At 42.3% G+C, this 21667-nt stretch overlaps 1 protein-coding gene across 6 annotated transcripts in view; it reads right to left on the reverse strand.

Annotated features, from left to right (window-relative positions):
* Positions 1-5404: 5404 nt before the first annotated feature.
* The window catches only part of zeb2b (zinc finger E-box binding homeobox 2b), a 90890-nt gene continuing 74627 nt past the window's right edge, over positions 5405-21667 (reverse strand). For 2 of the 6 annotated variants that reach the window (XM_018661122.2, XM_018661120.2), the window contains exons 4-10: positions 21349-21417; positions 18743-18931; positions 17479-17693; positions 14355-14463; positions 11631-13645; positions 9280-9460; positions 5405-7543 (exon numbers count right to left, since the gene is read on the reverse strand). In XM_018661122.2, the coding sequence (XP_018516638.1) occupies positions 6972-7543; positions 9280-9460; positions 11631-13645; positions 14355-14463; positions 17479-17693; positions 18743-18931; positions 21349-21417 (3350 nt within the window). In that variant the 3' untranslated portion in view covers positions 5405-6971. Of the gene's footprint in view, positions 7544-9279; positions 9461-11630; positions 13646-14354; positions 14464-17478; positions 17694-18742; positions 18977-21348; positions 21418-21667 lie in introns of all 6 variants that reach the window. The other 4 variants (XM_018661119.2, XM_018661116.2, XM_018661124.2 and 1 more) reach the window with 3 other exon arrangements.

Raw genomic sequence — 21667 nt, forward strand, 5'->3', positions numbered from 1 at the left:
CATTGTTGTCTTTGTGACGCTCTGCAGCTGCTGTATTCACTGGAAGAGGCAGCGATGGGGCTCTGTCCCCTCAGACTCACACTGTCACCTCCAGTTCACATGGCAGTCTGCAGAGAGTATGCAGATGTATATTTAAAACTGTTTGGTTACTGTGTAGAGGTCATGTGATAATCCAGATAAGGAAGAAAATAAGTTTTTAAGGATTTTTTTCATACTCTTGGCATTCTGGGAAATGTAGGAAAATCACTAATTGAAGATTAAATGTACAAAACAAATAGTGACTCATTTCAATCCCATTTCTATAATTAGTTTTCTGATGTAATTATTTTATTTTTTGACCTTCTGTGTATGATTCCTGCCTTGCTGTTACCTTTCCTACCTCCTGTTAATTGCTTTCTCATTTATGCTCTGTGAAGCATTTTGGATCTGTTTTGAAAAAAATGGCACGCAAATAAAGACTGAGCTACTTCTGTCAAGCGATGGGTAGCTCATTTTAGAGAAAACAGAGATTTTCTTGTGTCCCTGGAAAATGTATGCATAATAATGCTAGGCAAAGCAATAAGTGCCAGGCAGAGAAAAAAAAGAGGACACAGAGTCCAAAAGTAATGCAGTAACGTCCTCACATTAGGCGAGGATGAGTTTCTTTTATCGTCTTCTTCTTCCTCTCCCTTTTTTTCCTCCTCTGTAGCACCGCTGGCACCGGGCTGCACCACCTGCTCCGGGGCTCTTTTCGCTGTGGCCAGAATGAACAGCTGGCTGCTCTTCTGACGCTCTGATTGGCTAATCCCTGCTGGTCACTTGCGCTTTTCCTCCCTGCATGTCATTGAACTTTCTCTCGCTGAGTGCCAGGTCCGAGGAGTGCTCTCTCTCCCTCTCTCGTCTTTGCCCAGGCCCGTCCTTCATGTGCCCTGTGAATGGTCAGGGTGGCATATGGGGATATGTAAATAATTTAATGAGGTCAAAAGTGTGAGTCTCTTCTACTTTCCCTCAGCCAGACCACCATTTCATGGTATCAATGGGTAAATAAAGAATGTTCCTACATGCAATATTTGGTTCCAGTGTTGACCTTTATTACCCAGAGCCATCCACCTTTGACTGGCTCATCCTGAACAAAACCAGAGCAAAACAGGCTGAAAACCATCCTCACATGAAGGAAACTGCTTCACGTCAGTAGTCAACATTTTGGGATGTATTACTTATTTGCTTTCTTGCTGAGATTTAGATGAGAAGATTGAGCTGGAGTCTGTAGAGACTGTGTGCATCATCCCGGAGATTTGTCATCACAGTGAGGTTGCCAGGTTTGGTACCTTTGCGCCTACAAACTACAGCTCTCATTGACTGTATCTGGCAACCAGTGCTAGCCAGAAACACTAGAGAAAGGCCGGGTGGACAAATAAACTGTTACATGTTTACTGTGTAAATAATTTGGATTTTTGTGTTGTTTACTTACTACTATTACTTCTTCACATGCACATTTCTGCCACCAACCATAAAATAATAAAACCTTGTCAAAACGGTAGCATGTTGCATGCATGCACATGCTCATGATACAAGGGAAACAGAGACCCACTCGTTAAAACAGCTCCAGTGGTCAACAGACTCTTCAGTGCTTCTAGGTTCCATTAAACAAGCAGCTGTGTACGAGTTGACTGATGTTTGGAGGTTTTTGACCAGAACACAGAAACATTCAAAGATGTTCAATACTGGCACTTTGAGTCCAGAAATATTGGCAGATTCTGTCCTAGATTTCAGACTCTGGTTCGGTCTATAATAGTGATGTTATGAAATCAAACGAAGTGCAGGAAACATAAGTCTTCAGAATTTTATGTAGACTCAGCAGGGTGTTAACAAAAGAAAAAAGAAAGTGGGTCAGAAAAGAAACACTACTGAAACTGGCCAATAACACTTGGCAACTCATAAAACCAAAGTAAAACAGTAATCACTCAACAAACAACAAAGAGAGAAAAGGGAGAGGGAGAATAAAACAGAGGAGAACAGGTGGAGTAAACCACAGACTAATTGAACATAAAGGTTGAAACATGCAGCTTGATGAGGGATCCGGAGTTTAACTGATTTGATTGGTCGGACATATCAGAGATAGTCAGCTGAGAGCAGCTTCCTCTTTTCATCAGATGCAAAACTACCACTGAGTCACTCACTTTTTTTTTCATTTCAGAGACTGATCTGTTCTCCAGTGCAACTCAGACTGACTTCAACATGGAAAAAATACACTTCAAATCCTCAGTTGCAACCAAACCTCAGACCTATTTTCATTCACTGGCCTCCGACGTGTTATGTCATGCTCTATCACTTGTACTTGGTGCATTAAAGCATGATCTTTTTTCCCTTACGTCTTCATTTTGCTGCTGATGTTCCGCTCTCTGCCTCCCTTTTTCCATATTGTAACCATCCTGTTTCTTAAAGCACATTTACGTACTGGGTTGGTATTTTTAAAGCTGTGTATAAATAAAGTCGTCTCGACAAATGACAGCCACTGTGCCTTTACCACATACAGTCTATGACAAATGACCTTTTTGGTCTCTAGAAGGATGAGAAATGCAGGTGAAGGAGGAAGACTGAAGAGGGAGATGAATAAAACAAGACAAGAGAAGTGTTTTCAATGCGAACTGGTCGATTTCACTACTAAGTGTATCTGTGGAGGCAGCAGAGTAGCCCGAGGCAAAATGTACACTTAGCTTTGGTCTATACAAGGCCCAGCAGTGAATCATCAGAGCTCAGCTGTCCAAAATACACCACCAATCTGGCCCAGGCATATGGCTGCATGACACTCGTATGAATTACTACTACACGCTCGTGTTGTTGTTTTTCCTCCCTTTTAAATGTTCTATGAGCCGGGCAACACTCCCAACACCGTTTTACATCAGAGCAGATCAAAATCACTGCATTGACGCCTGAGAGCAGAGACCAAACAGGTCTGCATTCTGAGGATTTTAACATGGGAGAGAGGTCCAGCCAGGTTTAAACATCTTAGAGACCTGTTTGAAAAATGTAAAATGTTATTTAGTGAAGATTTGACTGGTGCAAAAAGTGTATTTCTGGTGTTTTAATGAAATTAGACTTCAGTCGTCTCATAAACCTGTATTTGGTTTAAACTGCAGGGGTTACTACATGGGTGGAGTCTGGTTCAAGGGACAATAAAATGAAGACTAGAAAGTAAAAAAAAAAAAAAAAAACTGAGCGTCTGATAGACAGTTTTTGATATTAAGTCCACCAAAAAATCAATTCAGGGTCACCATCCTTTGGCTTGATTGCAATTAAAAGCAGTCTTCCACTGAGCCCAGGCTAATACTCTGAGACAGTATTGATCAGTAAATGTAAGACTAGATTGGATCAACTTCAGTATTTGCCACTAATCAAAGAGTGACAACTGGAATTCATACAGACAAGAGAAAAATAAATCAACTATATGGCAGTGGAGTTGTTATCTGCCTTCAGAAACCAGTATACTCTGGGTCCTCAGAGGGAAATATCATTTAAACTGTGAGTTTTCATCAAGTTTGCGTTAAAAAGATAGTATCATGTCTTCTTTCTTTCATACTTTTCTAGTTTTACCCTCTACATGAACTAATAAATGTCATTTTTACCCTTCCTTTCTTTCCTCTGTTTCCTAATTCAGCAATTCCCTCTCTGCATGCATTACTCTGGGGTTGCAGGAATATTTCATCACATCCCTCTCGAACTTTGACCTTCCTATTAGTTGCCTGTGAAGTCAGAGACCAGTGAATTCAAGCTTGTATGCAAGTCTAATAGATGTAAAATGTAAAAGTAGAGGAAGGTTGAAATTTCTCTCTTAATGATAGCGATATACTCCAGAGGATTCCCTCATTGCCCGCCTTGACACGAGTGCTCATTTTTCGCATGTGTAATTGTCCAGGCGGTTCACAGCACATTATCAGATTCATCAGCTAATCATTTAAGACCCCCTCTTTTATCTACGAGATAGTCTGCGAATGATCCGATGGCACGCCGATCGATAGGAAAATCGGAGTATGCAAAGTGCGTTCTGATGTTTGGCATCGCTCAACCTTTGGCGCTTTCATCTCGGCCTTTTGATGTTGCTTTTAATCTGCATAACGCAGTGTGAGTGGCTAATGGAGTTGAGCGTCTCCTTCAGTGGAGAGGACTCCGCTGCTGGAGTCCACCTGTCAGGGCTGAATAAAGTTTCAAAATCAGATTTGGAAAAAAAAGTTGTGTGTGGTTAATGGCTGGAGAAATGAACAGATCCTGTGTCATTAAGAGAGGAATGTGCAAAAGTTTAATGTTGCAATTAGCAGTTATTTTTTATTATTGATTATTAATTTAGTCCATAGGTGATGTGTTCAAATGTCTTGTTTTGACTGACTAAGTCCAGGACCCAAAGATATTCAGTTTAAAATGATTTAAAACAAGAAATGCAGCAAATCCTCACATTTGAGAGGTCAGCAAATATTTGACATTTTTACTTCATAACTGACTTAATTGATTATTAAAACTGTTGATTCAGTCAAATAAAAAATTAATTGACTTTTAGCACTAATTCCCACCATGATGTAGACATATGATCTCAAGGTGCTTTAATAAAAGCGAATGGTGTGTTATCATAATTAAGGTCGGCAGCTGCTTGATTAAAAAAAATAATAATGTCATTTCTGAGATATTTGAGATATTAATGAGAATCAGAAAACAATGTTTAACATCTGTTTTCTTTTGACAGGTCTGATGTAATTTTGTGTGTTTTTCTCATTATCAGAAAGTCCCATAAAAATATTAAAACAGAAATCTTGCAAATATGTAGCAGTGGTTCTTTAAAAGGCTCAGCAATTTCCTAAAACAGGTAGGCACTGCAGCTTTTGGCAGAAATGGTTAAAACAAGCGAAAATAGTGCATACGCTGGGGACTACTTTCAGTGGCGGATTAATACACATATTTCCAGCAGGAGGATGACTCCATTTAGGCCAAGTTAATTCCAATGCAGAACTTTTAAGATCAATACACTGTTGGTTTGGTCTTTAAAGGGATTTGTTGACATTAAGGATAAAATATAATATCACCAACTCCTTTAAATACTTTGTTGTGACTGGTTAAAAGTGTAGAACAAATACAGGTGAAAAAATGTGGACAACATGTTGGGTTTTACTTCATCATCTAAATGAGACATAATGAACAGCAGGGCCGGGGTCACTTCACTTTGATCCATTTGAAAATGTGAATTGAAACTGTATGTAATTAACATAATAATGAGAAGCAGAGCTTCATCCTCAGTGGTTTCTGTATAAACTGGATATGAGAAGAGAAAGATTTTCATTTTCTCTCCTTATGGAGAGAACTTAAAGTGACTTGAGCCCGACGTTGCCAAACAAACCTCACAGTTTGTTCTCTGGGAATAAACATGAAGCGCTGAGGGTTTGGTACTCTGTAATTTGGCTACTTTTATTCGAGCAGGGTCATTTTCAAGAGAAATTACAAATTAAGAATTCAATAATACTTTTACAAAGACATTTCAGGAAAGATTCTTCTTCAGTCATGATATCATACATAGTATTTAACAGTCCCTCTTCATTTTTTTTAGCTTAAAAAAAGAAACAAAGATGAAGAAAGTGGAATTTTTCAGTCGAAAATACAGTGTTTTCACAATTGTATAAAAGTTCCCAAATTTGGAATTTTCCAGTAACTGGAAAATAAAGGAAATAAAATAAAATAAGATTAAACTTCGCATTTCACAATGTTTCAAAACACAATAAATGCTCTCTTTACGTAAAATTTGCCCCTATGATCGACACCATGTTCCTTTTTACTAAAATATATCTATATATTGAAGAACTATAGTACTGTACACAACAGTATGAAATAAATAAAATTAGGAAATATAAAATGGGCCACATAAATAATGTTTTTTTTTTCAACCTACAAATAAAATGAATGCAATTTGCTGTTTTCAAAAAATGGTTTGGTGTAATACTGACAAAGTTAAAAGAAAAGAAACTGAGAAAACATTGCACAACATAATGTAAACTAAGGAACTGCTGCCTATAAGTCTTAATACTGACACGGGTGCTTCAAAGAACAACGGTGAACCATTTCATAATACTGAAGCTGGTGAAAAAAAGTAACCTTCCTTTTACACAATACGAGGGTGGCACTTGCAGAAAACACACAGGTTAAAAGGTTTGCATATAAGGCTTCTTTTTTCTTATCAAAAACACCTTACAAAGGCTTCGTCCTTCATTTTTTTTCCCCCATACCATCTGTCCATAAACTGTATTTTCCCTTAAAATGAAGGTCTCTTTAAAACTTCATCCTCTTAAAAAACCTCTAAGCTCCTTCATACAGTCTTTTTGTTTAAATTCCTTCATTTGAAGTTGATTCAAGAGGCCTAAAACAGTGTGGCTGGAGATGTCTGTGGCCGGGCAACAGGGCAAAACTAAAGACGACACCGTAGGTAGGTAGGTGATAACAAAGGTAATATCGAAGGACTGTAGTGCAGACACTACTGCTCTTTTTCCAACACTGTATAAATATATACATAGGCAATACTTTTTATTATTTTTGTTCATGATTATAGAAGCGGAGTGCAATTTGTACAAGTCACTAGTTGTGCTATAAATACTATGGAACACAGGGGGTTTATTTGAGGAGGTTAGCACCACACATATTTTTAGGCCTTAGTACTGTACATTTTTTGAAATGTATTCATTTATTCATTGTTCGGTTTGCATAATGCAGCTTATTTCACAAACCCATGCCTCCCTTCCCTAAACGCCTCCTCCAGATTGATTTTTGAGTCCATGTCTTGTTCGGCAGACATCTTTCCCCCCCGAGGAGTCTGTCAAAGAAAGCTTCCCGGAAGCTTCAGGCACGTGCACGTACAGCTTAAAACACGGTGTTTTAAACCGAGTAGGTAAGAATACTGAACTGAAAGAGAGAAACTTAAAACTTTTTAAGATGGGAAGCTTTTGAAACGTCGTTGCCAATTACATGCCATCTTCCATCGTGTCCTCGTGATCCGATTTGGTTTCCGTTTTACCGTCCAGCGAGCTATCGTCCATCGAGTGCTCTCCATTCTCCTCCTCGTCCCTCAACGTGTCCGGGTCTGTGTCCATGCTCTTGCTTTCCTCCTCCTCCTCCTCAAACTCGTCCTCCCTCCGTCCGATCTTCGCATACGTTCCATCCACTTCCTTCCGTCCCTCTCTGATCCCTCCGTTCACGGTTTCGTGCCTCAGGATGGCCTCGCGCTCTGCCAGCTCCGGGTAACCCTGAGGAGTCATGCCCTGCAAGTACGCCCGGCTCATCAGCAGCTCCGTGGGCTCCAGGTGGCCCTTCTCGCGGGCCTCCCTCTCGGCCGCCTCCCGCTCCTCGGCCTCCCGCTTGCAGTACGAGTAGCGGTGGTTCATGTGCTGCGAGTAGGAGCCCGAGTGGGAGAACCTCTTCCCGCACTTGTCGCACTGGTAAGGCTTCTCCCCAGAGTGCAGTCTGGAGTGCTCGATGAGATGGTGTTTGTGTTTGAAGGCTTTCTTGCAGATCTGGCACTGGTGCGGCCTCTTGCCTGCGGAGACACAAAACATAGAACAGGGACGTGAGTCGCCTGCCTCGCTCATCCTGCTGCTACAACAAATTACACAAGTCAGAAGAAAGCAAAACGTTGAGGAAAAACTCTGATGAATTGGATGGCATGGAGTAAAATGACATCACGGAGCATTAAATCCAACTTTGACTTACGACTCAGACCTATTTGTTTATTCAAATTGCGAGCACGATGAGAAAGTGCGCTCGCATTCATGGGCCTACATTATGGAAATTCCCTCCCGTGGTTAAAGCAACCACAACTACTTATTTTAGGCCTGCGTGCCACACTGATGAATGCAACATAAATAAACTACTGCAAAGCAAACAAACAAAGAAGGCGCGACAAAGGAGTAAACAAATCCAAGATAGGCTGGAGGGAAGGGGGAGGCTCCGAGGGGTTACCCTGCTTATCTCAGAACACAATTCAAGTTCATGGTGACGCCTGGCCCTCCATTAGGTTTTGGGCTGGGGCTCCTCCGTCTACCAAATGTGACGGGACGCTTTGGATGCCAAGGCAGAAATGAGAAACCCAAGCTGGCCACAGGGGCAGGGTGAGATAGTTTTATGACACGGGGCCATAAACTGTCTGGCTAAATAAATGTCCTCCAGCTTGTAATGTGGCCACACGGCTGCTGTTACGCTTACACTTTATTCCTGCTCACTAACCTTAACTTCTTCACTCAAACCTAAAGTTACCTGCATTTTTTTTCCCAAAAGCCACCACTGCTAATAACTCTCCAAACATCTAATTTTGGCTTCTTCTTCCCATTCACTGCTGCTCACCACGTGTGGAAATATGGCTGCCTGCCTCACACAAATCACATGACTCCCCTCTGACACTCGTGTCCACCAGCCAACGAGCTTTCAAACTGCACTTCTGCCCAACATCTGGCCAGTTCAACTGCACCTCACTGCGCCTCTGAGCTTCATAATATTGTTAAAAACAACACGCAGCGACACGAACATGAAAGCGTCGCGTCCTGAGTGAGATGCAGGGGCGTAGTGGAGATAACGCTGCCTTCTTTCAAGAGTTCAGCGCACTGTTCTAACGGTGCACCCTCCCCTCCCTTTTATGTCCAACCAGATAACATGAAGGCTGCATAAAACACTGAGCGCTCTGCTACAGATAGTGGATAAAATAAATGATGCAACCTAGTGAAAGAGGATCTCTGTATAATAACTATAATGAAAGACTTGTTATCAGTGCTCTGAAGCTTCTGAGCGCTCCTCCGCTGATGTGATCTATCGCCAATAATGGGCCCGATAAAGGCATTAGGGGCCTTTTGCTGGCTTTATATATCTAGGTGAATTGATGTGTGTCTTTTGAGATAGCAAAATGGTTAATACAGCAGGATATGATTGGAAAATAAAGAGTACAATCACTTGAAAAGATAGCTGAAGTCTCCCTTTGCTTGCCTACCTGCATTAATTACAGATTACACTAAGAACACACAAAGCTTTAAACACATCACATGTTAACAAATTCAGACTTTCTTATTTGAAATCTACTCATTCGTTGGCATCTCAACCCTGTCAATGAAGAAACAAGTTAGGTGTTGGTTTACATATACAAATTAAGGGTCAAACAGAGAAAAGAAAGAAGGAGAAAAGGGGATAACATAAAATATATATTCATACTGATAGGATTTGGCAACACAAACATTTAAAACATAAAAAAGCATGGGGTTTAAAATAAGGGTCTAGAACAGTATATACCTGTGTGTTCATATTTGTGTCTTAGAAGGGAACTGCTCTTCTGGAATGTTTTGTCGCACAAGTCACACGCGTACATACCACTTTCGGTCTTCTTAATCTTCTTCCGCGACAGACAGGAGTCGGGGTCTGTCATGTCGTCCAGCCCTGACATGTAATCTGGTGTACCATCGAGCAGGTCCCCCTTAAAAAAACACAACAAAAACAAAAACAAAAAAAGGAAAAGACAAAAAATCATAATGAATTTGGTGTGCGATGAATGGGTTCTGTATATTTATTAACTGTGAGAAAAGTTAGTCAGCTCTTTTGGAATAATTAGAAGAGCTGCAGGTGGTACTGCAGCTATCAGAGGACAAAATGGATTTGATTAAAAAAAGAAAATCACTTTGATATCATGGAGTTGCAATTATTTGTCCATTCAGGAGTTGAGGGAGCTGTGTTCAGTAAAGTTCTCAGTTTATGTTGTCTATTTTGTCTGGATATGACTGCTATATAAGGTCATTTCTAGTCCAACAGGAAGATATTTGTGTAAAAGTGCTAACTGCTAATCATATATCAAATGCTAATATGAGTTAATACTTAAAATTCTTAAAAATTATGAAAGTATTTTAGGAATAAATGTCATAATATTGCAATTAGGTGATGTGTCAGCCTGCAAATATTGTTTTCATTTAAATAAAAGCTACTCTAAATGAAAAGAAATGAGCCTCTGTGATACTTTATGTCACTAGATAAAACAGTAAACTGAACTGTGCCTCCCAAACAATCACACCATGCTCCATGTTCTCATGAATTTTTGATTACCAGCACATACCAGCATTGATTTCTTATAAAACTTTCAGCTCTGGAGTAATATCACCCATCTATAACTGACATGCTCCCCATTATGAAACTCAGCCATAATGGTGTATTCAGTGTGGTCTAATTTTGTACAGGAGTGTTAATTCTGCACATTCCTTTAAAATTTCCCTTTTATGATGAAGATTAGTCTTAAAGTTGAATTGATGGAGAACAATATTACAACATTAGGAGGAGGCACAGTGAGCCATTCTTGAAACTGCAAACTCATATAATGATTAAAATCAGAAGGTGCACCTTAATGGCCAATATTGAGCCACCAAAGCTTCCTTTAATGAATATGTGTGTGATAATGTGTGGACAGCTCTGCACTGTGTTTTAAGAAGGGACCACTATCACTCTGCAATCAATTTGAACTAAACGCCTGTAGCTGTATTTTTAAAATCTAATTTAATAACTTAGAATAGGAAACATTATTAATACTTTTTTTCATCAAAATGGTTCCCTCTATGTTAAACAGCCTTCAGCATTCACTGGTAATGAACATGGAGACTGTGCATTATTAATCCACATGTAGAAGCTCATTTTGGCTGTGGCTCTCTTTAAAATGCAGCAAGTTGCGATGGGAAATTTTAGAGAAGTGCACAGCTCCGGGGCTCACCTTTGTCATTTTTACAAAGGCCTTTCACCCATATTTAATAACTAAATATCTGAGTTCAGGCCAGCGCTGGAAGAGGACTGGAGTCAGGAGCATTAATGTATTCCACACGCAGCAGCGGGTAAAATTTACAGTGGAGAGTGGTAACAATTAGAGCTTTACTGAGATTAGATTTGAGGGCCAACATCGTTTCTGTTATTTATTTGAACCTGATGCTGTTTGATATTTTGTGCCAGTGTTTTTATGCTTAAATTGGACCTTTCTGAGGGTGAAAAAAAATTAAAACGCTGAAAAACTACTGGGATTCCGGGCTAAGGTTTAGTGTGCAAATCCTTCAAAACTGTTTCAAGACAATTACTGGACAATTAGAAACCTCATGACTAACATCCAGAAATCTACAAATGAAATTCTGTTAGGAGTGCTGGAGACTCATTAAGGCAGGATGAGATAATCCATTAAAAATTATACAAAAAAAGAAGTAAAAGATGTGGCAACAAATCCTGGAACCAGCAAATATTTGTCTTTTTTGCCAGATAAATGACTAACATAACTGAAATTAAAATGATTAACTATTAAGTATGAGCACTAAAAAAGCACATCCGCTCCATCACTGCCTGCTATTACTGTTATTATCATTACTAATATATCAATTTAAAACTGTAAACAGCTGAACCTCTAAAATGCCCCCTGTCCTCCATGACACCACTAATGACGCCTCACTTTTTTCACCCTGGGGTCGTGTCACAGCTGTTTATCTCCATCGCCTTTGCCAGTTCAGTCTACCTCAGGTGAGAGTGTCTCTCCTGACTCTGAAGTCATTTTTAATTAGTACAGAAATGAGTTCAGATCATTTTGAGTGAGCCTGGGGCTTTTACAAAACCACAGGTGGCTTATTTACCTGGAAACCTGGTTTCCGTTGGTACTTTCTCCTCTGCTGCATCTCGGCAAAGGTAGCTGCCCCTGCTGCATAAGTGTAGGCCATGTGTGGTAGGAAGCCCATTTGATCCATGCCCGGGTAGGGCCTAAGACCTGGTATGCTGGCCTGCATCGGGGGCATAAATGTGGCAGGTGGAAAAGCGCTCTGAGGTGGAAGTGACGTGTACAGGGGTTTGGCAGCAAACGGGTTAATGCCGAAGATGGGGCTAGTGCTTTTTTCTAGGTTTCCGTTGTTGGTAGAGGCTGAGAAATCCTTCTTGAGATAGGCCAAGTTCAAAGGCTCTTCGAAGTGCTCTCGGGGAGAGGGGATGCTGTTGTGGTCAATGGTAATGCTGTTGACTTTAGGTCTGCTTTTGACAGTCAGTGCGTGCTTGGGTTCCTTCATGAGTCTCGGCAGAGAGAGGTCCAGCGGCTCAGCCTGCAGGTCTTCTGATGTCAAGCTGTTTGGAGTGTAGGAGCTGCTGTGAGAGTTTTTGGAAGATGTGGAGGACAGATTTAGAGGGGAGGGGGTGTTGCTGCGGGAGTGGTCCAACTTTTCACCTGCGGGTTTGGCGCTGCCGCTGAACTGGTGGTTTTTCAAATGTCTGAGTGAGTTGTCACAGTTGTTAACGTTGTTATGGAGCTCTGCTATGGAGGGGGATGTGATGCGGTCAGTAGGTTTCATTAGTGACACAGGTGACCTAGCTGCCATAGAGTCTTTTGGTGGAGTGTGGTGGTTATTTGTTCCGACAACCATATCCGCGTTGTTCCTGTGCTCTAGTGGTGGGGTTCTGGTAGTGCCATACTGGTACATCTTTCGCTGCTCGAACCACTCCTTGACAAATTCCTGAGGAAGGCCGACTGCTATGGAAATCTTGAGCAGCTCCTCCGAGTTGGGCTCCATGTTCATGGCGAAATACGCCTTCAGCACAGACATGTGGTCCCTGTAAGGGTTAAGGGGCCCAGTGAGTCCCTTCTCAGACAACATAGGGGAGGATAAGTGGCTGTTCTTCTCCATGAATATCCCTGGTTTGTTGGACATCAAATTCTCACTGGGCTGCAGCACAGCTTTGATCTCCTCGTTCATTTTACACAGGTAGCGTTCATGCTGATGCAAAGGTATTGGCCCGGGGAAGGTTTCTTTGCAATATTGGCAAGCATAAGGCGTAAACATGTTGTTTTCCTGCACCTTCTCATCCACACCTCCTTCAAGCATGTGGTTGGATTTCTCTCGTTTGATATTGCTAATCTGTCTCTTTGAGTCTGTTGTCAAGCTCTGGAGGCAGGCTTTGGCTTCGTTCACTTTTTCTAACGTGTAGTCAATGATGCTTTTGGTGGCTCCGTTGTGATTAACGAGTGGGAGACCAGCCTGAGGCCCTCCTGACAATGTCAGTGCCTGTTTCTGCTCTTCAACCTGGGACCCCAGCTCCTTCATGTAGGCCTTGAGCTTGGAGAGCTCCTCTGGCTTGCAGTCCATTTTCTGCCTGCACACAGTGTTGTCCACGATCTGAAGAACCTTCTGCACCTCACTCAGGTTGTTCCCCAGCGGTCCTGGGTAGCCCAGGAGCTGTGACTCAAGCCCGGCAATCCCAAGGTGCTGCAAGGGGCTCTGGGCTGTCGAGTTGTGGTGGACCCCCAGTGGGCTGTTCCCTCCCATTCCCCCGTTCATGAACGGTCCAGGAGCACCGAATCCATGAGACGCCATCATGAGCTTGTAGTCGTTGAAGTCGAGCGGCTCAGTCTTGATGTTAAGGTGGTTGTTGTGTTCGGGGAGGCCGAGCGGCTTGCCGTTCTCCAGCTTCTGCCGCAGCTGGGTGATGGCGGTGTTGGTGGGCGAGGAGGAGGCTGAGGTGGGGGAGGAGCCAGTCTTCATGCTGCTGCGCATCCTGCCATTGACAGCTATCAGACCAATGCACTTCTTGCTGCTTATGTGGGAACTGTAGGAGCCCGAGTGGGAGAAACGCTTCTTGCAGTTGGGACACTCATATGGTTTTTCACCTGAAACAAAAAAAATATATACAATAAGATGGCTGCTATGAGAATAATAGGCTTATATGAATGATATCATAAAATCTGTAGCTTGTACTGAATGTTTATTTGTTTATTTATAAGGGACAATGAACACAAATCAACACAGACATTTTAATAACAACAGAGTAAAGCAAAGGCAATTCAAAAGGCTTTACATAAGGAGAAGGAAGGTATTAGAATACTGATAAAAAAAATACAATTAAAGTAAAATTATATACTGGGAACATGGTACAGCTACAGTGTAATAAATTGTCTGTTGTTTTAAGTCATTTTTGTGCTCCATGACATTTACTGTCTATTTTTTTTCCTGATTTAATCACATCAATATTGTAACAAAATTATTTCAGGTTGTCTTTTCACATCTGGTCAGAGACAACAGATGAAAATCAGCCTTTTGAGCCAGCTCTGCCTCTGTTTAGTTTTTCTGCTGATCGATGGACATTGTCCGTGACAAATAAACTAATAAATGAAATGAAGCTTCTGATATGCTTCGCATAAATGCACATTTCTAAGCAAATATTGTACTTGGCAACTGAAATGACTCTTAACACAGCAGAGTTCAGTGTCCATTAACAGCAGGGAGGGTCCAAAATAAACCGAAAGGAATTTCTGCAGATTCATGGCGTTCTTAAGGCATGGTTATGAATATTCAGGCAGCATTCCTCTCGCCACTCACCGCTATGAATCCGGAGGTGTTCCTTCAGATGGTGCTTGTATTTGAAGGCCTTGCCACACTCGGTGCATTTGAACTTGCGGTTGCCGGCCGCTTGGTTGAGCAGTTGGTGCTGTGAGAGAGAGAAAGGGAGAGAGAGACTCACGTTGAAAAAAATGCACAAACATTGTGGGGGTGAGAGTTCAGTAAATAATCACAATTGGTCGGCATGACAACAAGCAACAAGCCAAACGGCTCCTATCGCCAATGAAGCATCTTGGCTTTCTACTCCCACCTCCGTTGAGCGACTACAGGCAGCGGCGGTGATAACAGAGAGAATCACATACTTTTTAATTTCCTGGCTCCTCAGCCAAAGAAGGCATGCCTTTAGAATTTGGCAGCCCAGAAAATAGAATAAATGAAAAGTCTTTTTTACTCGTTTCCCCTCATTACAACCACCGATCTGATCTACTTTTCATTAATTTGGGCCTAATCAGTCTAAAAGGTATTCAGAGTCATCTGTGAGCTCTTTCACCCTGCATACCTGTATTCACTCCATTTGAATTATACTTTGTACTTTTTCAGAACAGCCTCAAATATCTTACAGTAATTGGGCCTTTTTTAAAAACCTCAAATGTCTCTTTAATAATCTTAGGATACAGAACAGAGCGTATAGGCCTGGCCTTGATTCGCTGTTCAAAGGTAAACATCAGTTGCAATTCATCAAATTTGCAATTCAAACAAGGCCTCGTTCTCTGAAAAGGAAAAAAAATCAAAATATAATACCCAGCAACAACAACAACACTGGGTGTGTAAACCTGGCTCATCACTCACGAAACAATTAATTCCAAGTGGGAGGTGAGGACGTTAAATGGTTAGTAAATACAAAAAAAAAAAAAAAAAAGAAAGAAAAAAAAGACACATTTTCTCGGAGCTCGCTAGGGGAAAAACACAGCGACTCCCTCCTCCCAGTTCAGCCTTGACAAATGCTGGGGTGTGTGCTGACTCTACCCACATTCCTGGGGAGACAGATGGTGGCGCGCAGGACACTGGGAGGACTGGGAGGAATTGTTCAAACAGCCCCAACCTTCAAAGATCAAGCAGGGAGAGTCGGGGGCCCCGCCAAGCGCCGGAGAGGGACCCCACTGCTCGTATGTTGCTGAGTTGCATAAACAAACAGCAACAGCTGCTTCAGTGCCCCCACCTCCACCACCATCCCCTTACTTCCCCCCTGAGGACCCCTGCCCGGTAAAGTTTAGTCTCGCCACCACTGCTAATAAGACACAATCACTCTGCGCTCTTAATTGTGAATGGCACCAGCAAAATGCTCCATCTCTCCTTCATGGCTCGTTGTCAGTGTGAACGCCACCACTGCTGATTGTGGGCGGGGACCCGACTGAATGTTTGCATATGTATAACCTCTAATTAGTCATATTTCAGCTAAGTGGTTAAGAGGAGGAGGAGTATTAAGGCTTGTAAACATACAAGACAGAACAACACTGCACGTGATTACCTATCAGGACATTATTCTTTATGTTAATCTGATTGCTCCTGAGTTTGTTGTTAATTGCCAAATGTACATTTTCACATAAACACATGCTCATTTTGTGGTTTTTCAATGTTTGTGGTTGGTCTTTAATAAACAGAAAAAGAAAAACTGGGTGCTTAGCATGAGCAGAGATAGATACCAGGACTGAAAAGACAAAGAAAAGAGCGCCACCTACAGAAAATCTAACTGCAGCCACAAAAAAATCAAACAAGTAAGACATCACCTCCATCTCATTTCAAGGATTACCATTTAAACAATCCAGCTAATTTACAAATCAGGATAACCGGCTTTGTGGAAGGACCTGTATAGGAGTCTTTGGCCATTGACTTGACTCTGGAGGGGAGCAGCAACAGCATTGTAATATGAGGATTGGGACGGCGGCTCACTCGGCCGGCCCATCTGCTCACGTTTACACCCAGCTGGTAGATCAGGTGAAAGTGCTGGCTGCTGACATCTGATCAAATCAGCCACAGTCTGAGCCTGTCATCCTCGCTTCAGAGAGCACAACACCCACGACCTGGGACTCAACACTGCAAAGCATCAGGGTACATGATATCATCTGTGACTGGCTGAATGGCAATAACACTACTGTACGTTACAGGGTTTCTCTAGTGGAGAAAGTCCATGAGAAAATTAGATATCATCGAAGTGACTCAAACTATTTTTCTTTTTTTTAAAGGAAGCCAAAACAGCCAAAAACTGCTGACCTTTTTCCTGCCGGTTTTCAATTAATTCTTTTTTGAATTTCTTTTTAATGTTAAATTCCACTGTACATCTAAATCACACAAGATTAACTTAAGGTCTTTGATAAAACTGTTGCATTTTTTAAACAAATCCCTCAGTTATAATCATCCTTCAAGGCACAAACACAGACTCCATCTACTTTAAAATTTACTGCTCCAATTTTAGTTCACTGAGAAGTTATAATTATCCCCCAATGTGCGAAAACTCTTGAAAGCATGCAATTTTTTTTTCTCGCCACAATCTATCTCACCCCACATCTTCAACTTAAAGCTGACAAGCGAGTTAAACACCCGTGACTGCTGGATGTGTTTTCACCTCACAGGACTTTAAGGTGATTCATGCTAACTGCCAGCAGATTCACATTATATTTCAGACATATAGGATATAAATCGCTCGAGAAAATTCAAGTATACACAGATGTTTATGCAGTGCATGAAATTAGAAGTGGGAGGGGGTTGGGTGGGGTTTGATGGAGTACTACGACTGCAGGCTGCACCAGAAGAACATTAAAGGCCAGGAGTGAAGTGAAGTTAAGGAGCTGATAAAAATTTCCAAATTGGAAATTAACACAATCATTCGATCGTGAACATGAGACTGGAAAATCATATCAGGGAGGGCCATCAAAAAACCATTTAGGGCCTCAATTAAAGTTATTACCATTAAAGGATCTGCATCTTCAAAATGCCATGAAAAATTAATAATGATTGCCAATCAGAAAAAATGATCTCTCTTCTCCGAGGGATCAGAGCACATTAGAAATGAAATGAAATGAAATAGGGGATAGAAACAGGAGGAGGAGAAAAAATAGAAAGAGAAGGGAGGGATGATGAAGAAAAAAATAAAAATTCCCCTCACCTGATCCCTCGCAGGCTTGTGTGTGGCCATATGTCGCTCAAGCTGAGTGCGGTAAGCAAACGTGTAGTTACACAGGGGGCAGGCGAAGTTCTCCTCGTTCTTCTCATGACGGTACTTGATGTGCTCCTTCAGCGATGTCAAACGCTTGTAGCCCCGGTCGCAGTAGGGGCAGGTCAACAGTTGGGCGAAGGCATCTGGCGTTCCAGGTGGCAGGTCTGCACGGGAGACAGCGGGAGGAGGAGGGGAGGGAGGAGGAGGAAGGGGAAGGGGAAGGGAAAGCGGGCCAAAAGGTCAGCGAATCAATGGCAGCTAACGGGCGGGCTGCCCAGAGTGGTATGGGAGTTATCTCTGCAATCTGCTCCACATGAGAGCCACAGTGTCAGGCTGGCATCCGCTGCACTACGACCTCCTCCCGACTCCTCACACACACACTCACTAACACACTTGTGCAGCCTCACATACAGCACTCACACTTGACTCGGTCTCAGTTTCCTTGACATAGTAGCAAACAGGCACATGACACTGCATGTACACAAACACATGGATACATATATAAAATCATAAGTCCACATACTCGTTGACACACACACACGATTCCCCATACCTTCCTAATTGCTTTAAACTGCCCACACTTTTTAATACCATCCTTGCTGACACGTTCATCATGTCTAAAGCATGAATCATGAGCCTGTTCCAATTCAAACCCCCCTCAGTTCTTTCCCTCCGGGGAGATTCAGAGGTGCGCTATCTGATTTCAAGCCCCTGCCCAGCTGTTGCTTAAGACTGTAGGTAAACACCAAGGCATCCGGCGAATCTGTGGGACCAACAGCTGCCTAGTCGTGTCAGCGGGAAGAGCTGCTACTCTGTCCAGACTCCTTTCCTGTCTTTTTTTTAACATTTGCTGCTGCTATGTTGCTGCAACATTCATGCTAAAATAGGAGGCCAAGTTCAGTGTCAAGCCAGAGTTTTATCATTTTATAAAGTATGGTAAAAAAAATTGGAGCTGGGAATCATCTGAGCACGTTTATAACAGTGCCAATACTGTACAGAGGAGCAAATGTTTTCAGTATTATTTTTTAATGCTTTAAAGCAAGACTGTCTAACTTTTTAAAAAGGAACTAACTCATTTTCTCTGTCAAATGACGTGCTCTTTTTCTTCACTAAAGTATCTCTGGTAACTGAGGAGTTGAACCAACAGTCTCGAAGTAATAAAACTTTATAGTTTCACCTCTGACCCCTCCCACCGACCCGACAGGGTTCGTACCATTCTCCTCTGGTCCAGTGGCCTCTGGCGTGCCCAGGCGGGACAGCTCCTCTGGGGCTTCTGGGTAGATGATGGCCGTGTCGCCGCGCTGCAGGTACTCGGCGATGCTCACCACGTGGCTGTCGCCGTCGTCCAGCTTCCGCTTGCCGAAGAAGTCCTCAAACTCTGAAGTGCAATTGACGCTCTTGACTGAAGGGGAGGCAGAGAGAGAAAGAGAGACGGTGAAGGAGGAGACTGACAGAGAGACAGAGACAGAGACAGAGAGAGAGAGAGAGAGAGAGAGGGGGAGGAATAAATTGGATTCATTTCTTCCCCAGAGAAATGTCTTACGGGAGGATATTGGGAACATCTTGGTGGAAATGCGATGAGGACAGCCACCCTAAAACATTACAGCCATGCTTTGGGGAGAATACATCTAAATTACTGGGTTTGCTTGTCACGCCATGCCGGCTAAAATAAGAATTGTAACTTAATCCGACCAAAAGTCAGAGATAAACCAGCTACCATGAGCTGCTGAAGAACAACGTGTAAAAAAACTTCACTGACCTAATTTACTCATGACATAAAATCTGATTTTGAGTTTGGGACTGTAAAATAAAAAAAGGAAAAGCCTCTCATCCACATACAGTACATACATGCACAAGCCTGGCTTAATCAGCAACAGAGCCACGTTTCTTTGTATCGACTTTCACATATAAGGTCAATCAAGAGACTGTGGCTTTTGTTGATTCTGTGTTGAACAGATTACGGGGGCCAAACCACAAACCAGCACAAAAAAGAGAAGGGGGAAAAAAGAGAGAGACATGCTTTGCCATAGCTGAGCAGAATGTATCTTAAGCCAGCCAAAGTGCTGAGGCCACACAATGCGTTTTCTCAAATTATTTCCCAGTCCCTTCTCTTCAGGGAAACTCTTAAGCTGCAGTGTGGAGATAGCTGCCTCCAAAAACAAACCGGAGCTAAAAGAAATCAGCAGCCTTCATTAGTCAAGGGGATGGCCGACTTTCAAAAATCACACACGCATACACACATTCGCACTCACACACTGTTTACATCCTAAAGAGATTCTGGAGGCTGTTTGGCTATGCTGAACCAAAAAACCGAGTGACGTCTCATCAGACTTCATCCCCTGTTAATTAGGCTTTTAGACTGTGAGCCAAGGTGAGGTTTAAAGAGCGATTTGTTAGGCCGTGATGACTTTGCAGTCCAATTTGCGAAAGGTCAAGGTAGTAGATATTTGGTTGTCAAAAATGGCACCGAAATGTCATCGGTGCCAATGGATCGCTTTTGATACCCGTGATAGCATAATTTACAGCATTCTCATTAGATGATTCTTTGTGGCTTTTGAAGACTGCTAAGCTAATTGTGAGAGACTCGATGCTGTGATGATAGTTTTTTTTAAAGTGGTTATTTAAGATTGAGTGATGATTGACCAGGGTGCGGCTTGGTGCAATCAGTTTCTGGACCTAAACCTAAAATCCTTCAGGGTAATGATATGTTGTTTATTTTATGTTTTACTTTCAGTCAATGCAACCCGCCAAGCTTCTCTATCATCTTGTTAAATAAAACGAGAACTTATTCTTCACCTTTGCTTTTCTTTTTGAGTCATTGTGGATGTGAAATAGAAATGTAACATGTTTCTTTAAGGAGAAACGACTGACTTTCCTTCCAGTGAAGGAGGAAATCACCTGGATCAAAGTGTGCTTTGGCACCAGGACGTGATCAAACTGCTCATGTCTTTAAATGAAATCATATGTGATCTAGTGGCGGGGAGCTTCCACAGCAGTGCAACGGTATTGTTTCCAAAAGTCCTTTAAGCAGTCAAAATGGAAAACATTTGCTATGCTTGAATTTTCAGAACAGAGAGCGGGGGGAAAAAAGTGAAGAAGAAAACACCATCACGAGCATACAGTAATAGTAATTAAAGCTGAAGGGAGGGTTTTTGAGGCAGGGCTGCGTGGCGTTCTGTGGGGTGAGTTTGGTTTACCATAACAGCATCCGGGGCCAGTTGTCAGGGTGGCCAGGATGATATCATGGAAGGGAGAGGGGTGTGTGGCTGCAAATCAGCTTGGCTGGTGTAATGAAAAATGGCAGGTAGGGTTCGCTTCCACCAGGAGCAGGCAACGGGACGCAAACACACGCAAAGACTCATTTAGCTAACCAGAAAGGCTGAAAACAACACGTGTAATCAAAGGATAGAACAATTAGAAGCACTTTAAGTTGCCTATAACCATCCAAGGATTTGTCTTAGTGGTCATTGAGTCAGAGGGACAAGATCTTCCCTCTAATTACAGCTCACAGTTTCTGTCATTGTTTTATTCTTTTTAGGCTCAAATAAGGCCCACGATATAAATCAAAAGGGTTATTATTTATATTATTTATAAGACAGGGCATTGTGTTTCAAAATGTCCACACTGACCCAAAAGACACTGACTAGCAGTCACTGAAAGAAAACACACACTACTGTATAGACTTATGCAACCTGTGATGAGAGGTTGCAAGCAGGGCTCAGGAGACAGAAAGGTTAGGAAAGCCTGTTGCAACTTAGATAACAGGAACTGAAGCTCTGCAACACACAACTATAAAAAACACATCTTGAGTCAACTTACCTGTACCGTTTCCAACTGCCTGCAAAGTGGCATCGGGCCCCAGGGTGTCAAAATCATCTTTTATTTCATCTGCACAGAAACAGAGGAGAAGAAAAGGGGGGGTTGGGGTGAGAGAAGGGAGGGTGAGTACCTTGTTGCACCATACAAACCCAACAAACGCTGACAATGAGGCCTTTAAGAAGAAGGTATGGAGAAAGCAATAAAGGCACAGCTGTGCATCGCGGCACGCTGCGGCTTTGTTCGGCATGCTTAATGAATGCTATCATCTGGGCCAGACAGTGACTTATTTACCTTTAACATGACAACAAGCGGCAGGGGA

The sequence above is a fragment of the Lates calcarifer genome, linkage group LG7_2, assembly GCF_001640805.2.
Source record: "Lates calcarifer isolate ASB-BC8 linkage group LG7_2, TLL_Latcal_v3, whole genome shotgun sequence".
In the NCBI taxonomy this organism is placed as follows: domain Eukaryota; kingdom Metazoa; phylum Chordata; class Actinopteri; family Centropomidae; genus Lates; species Lates calcarifer.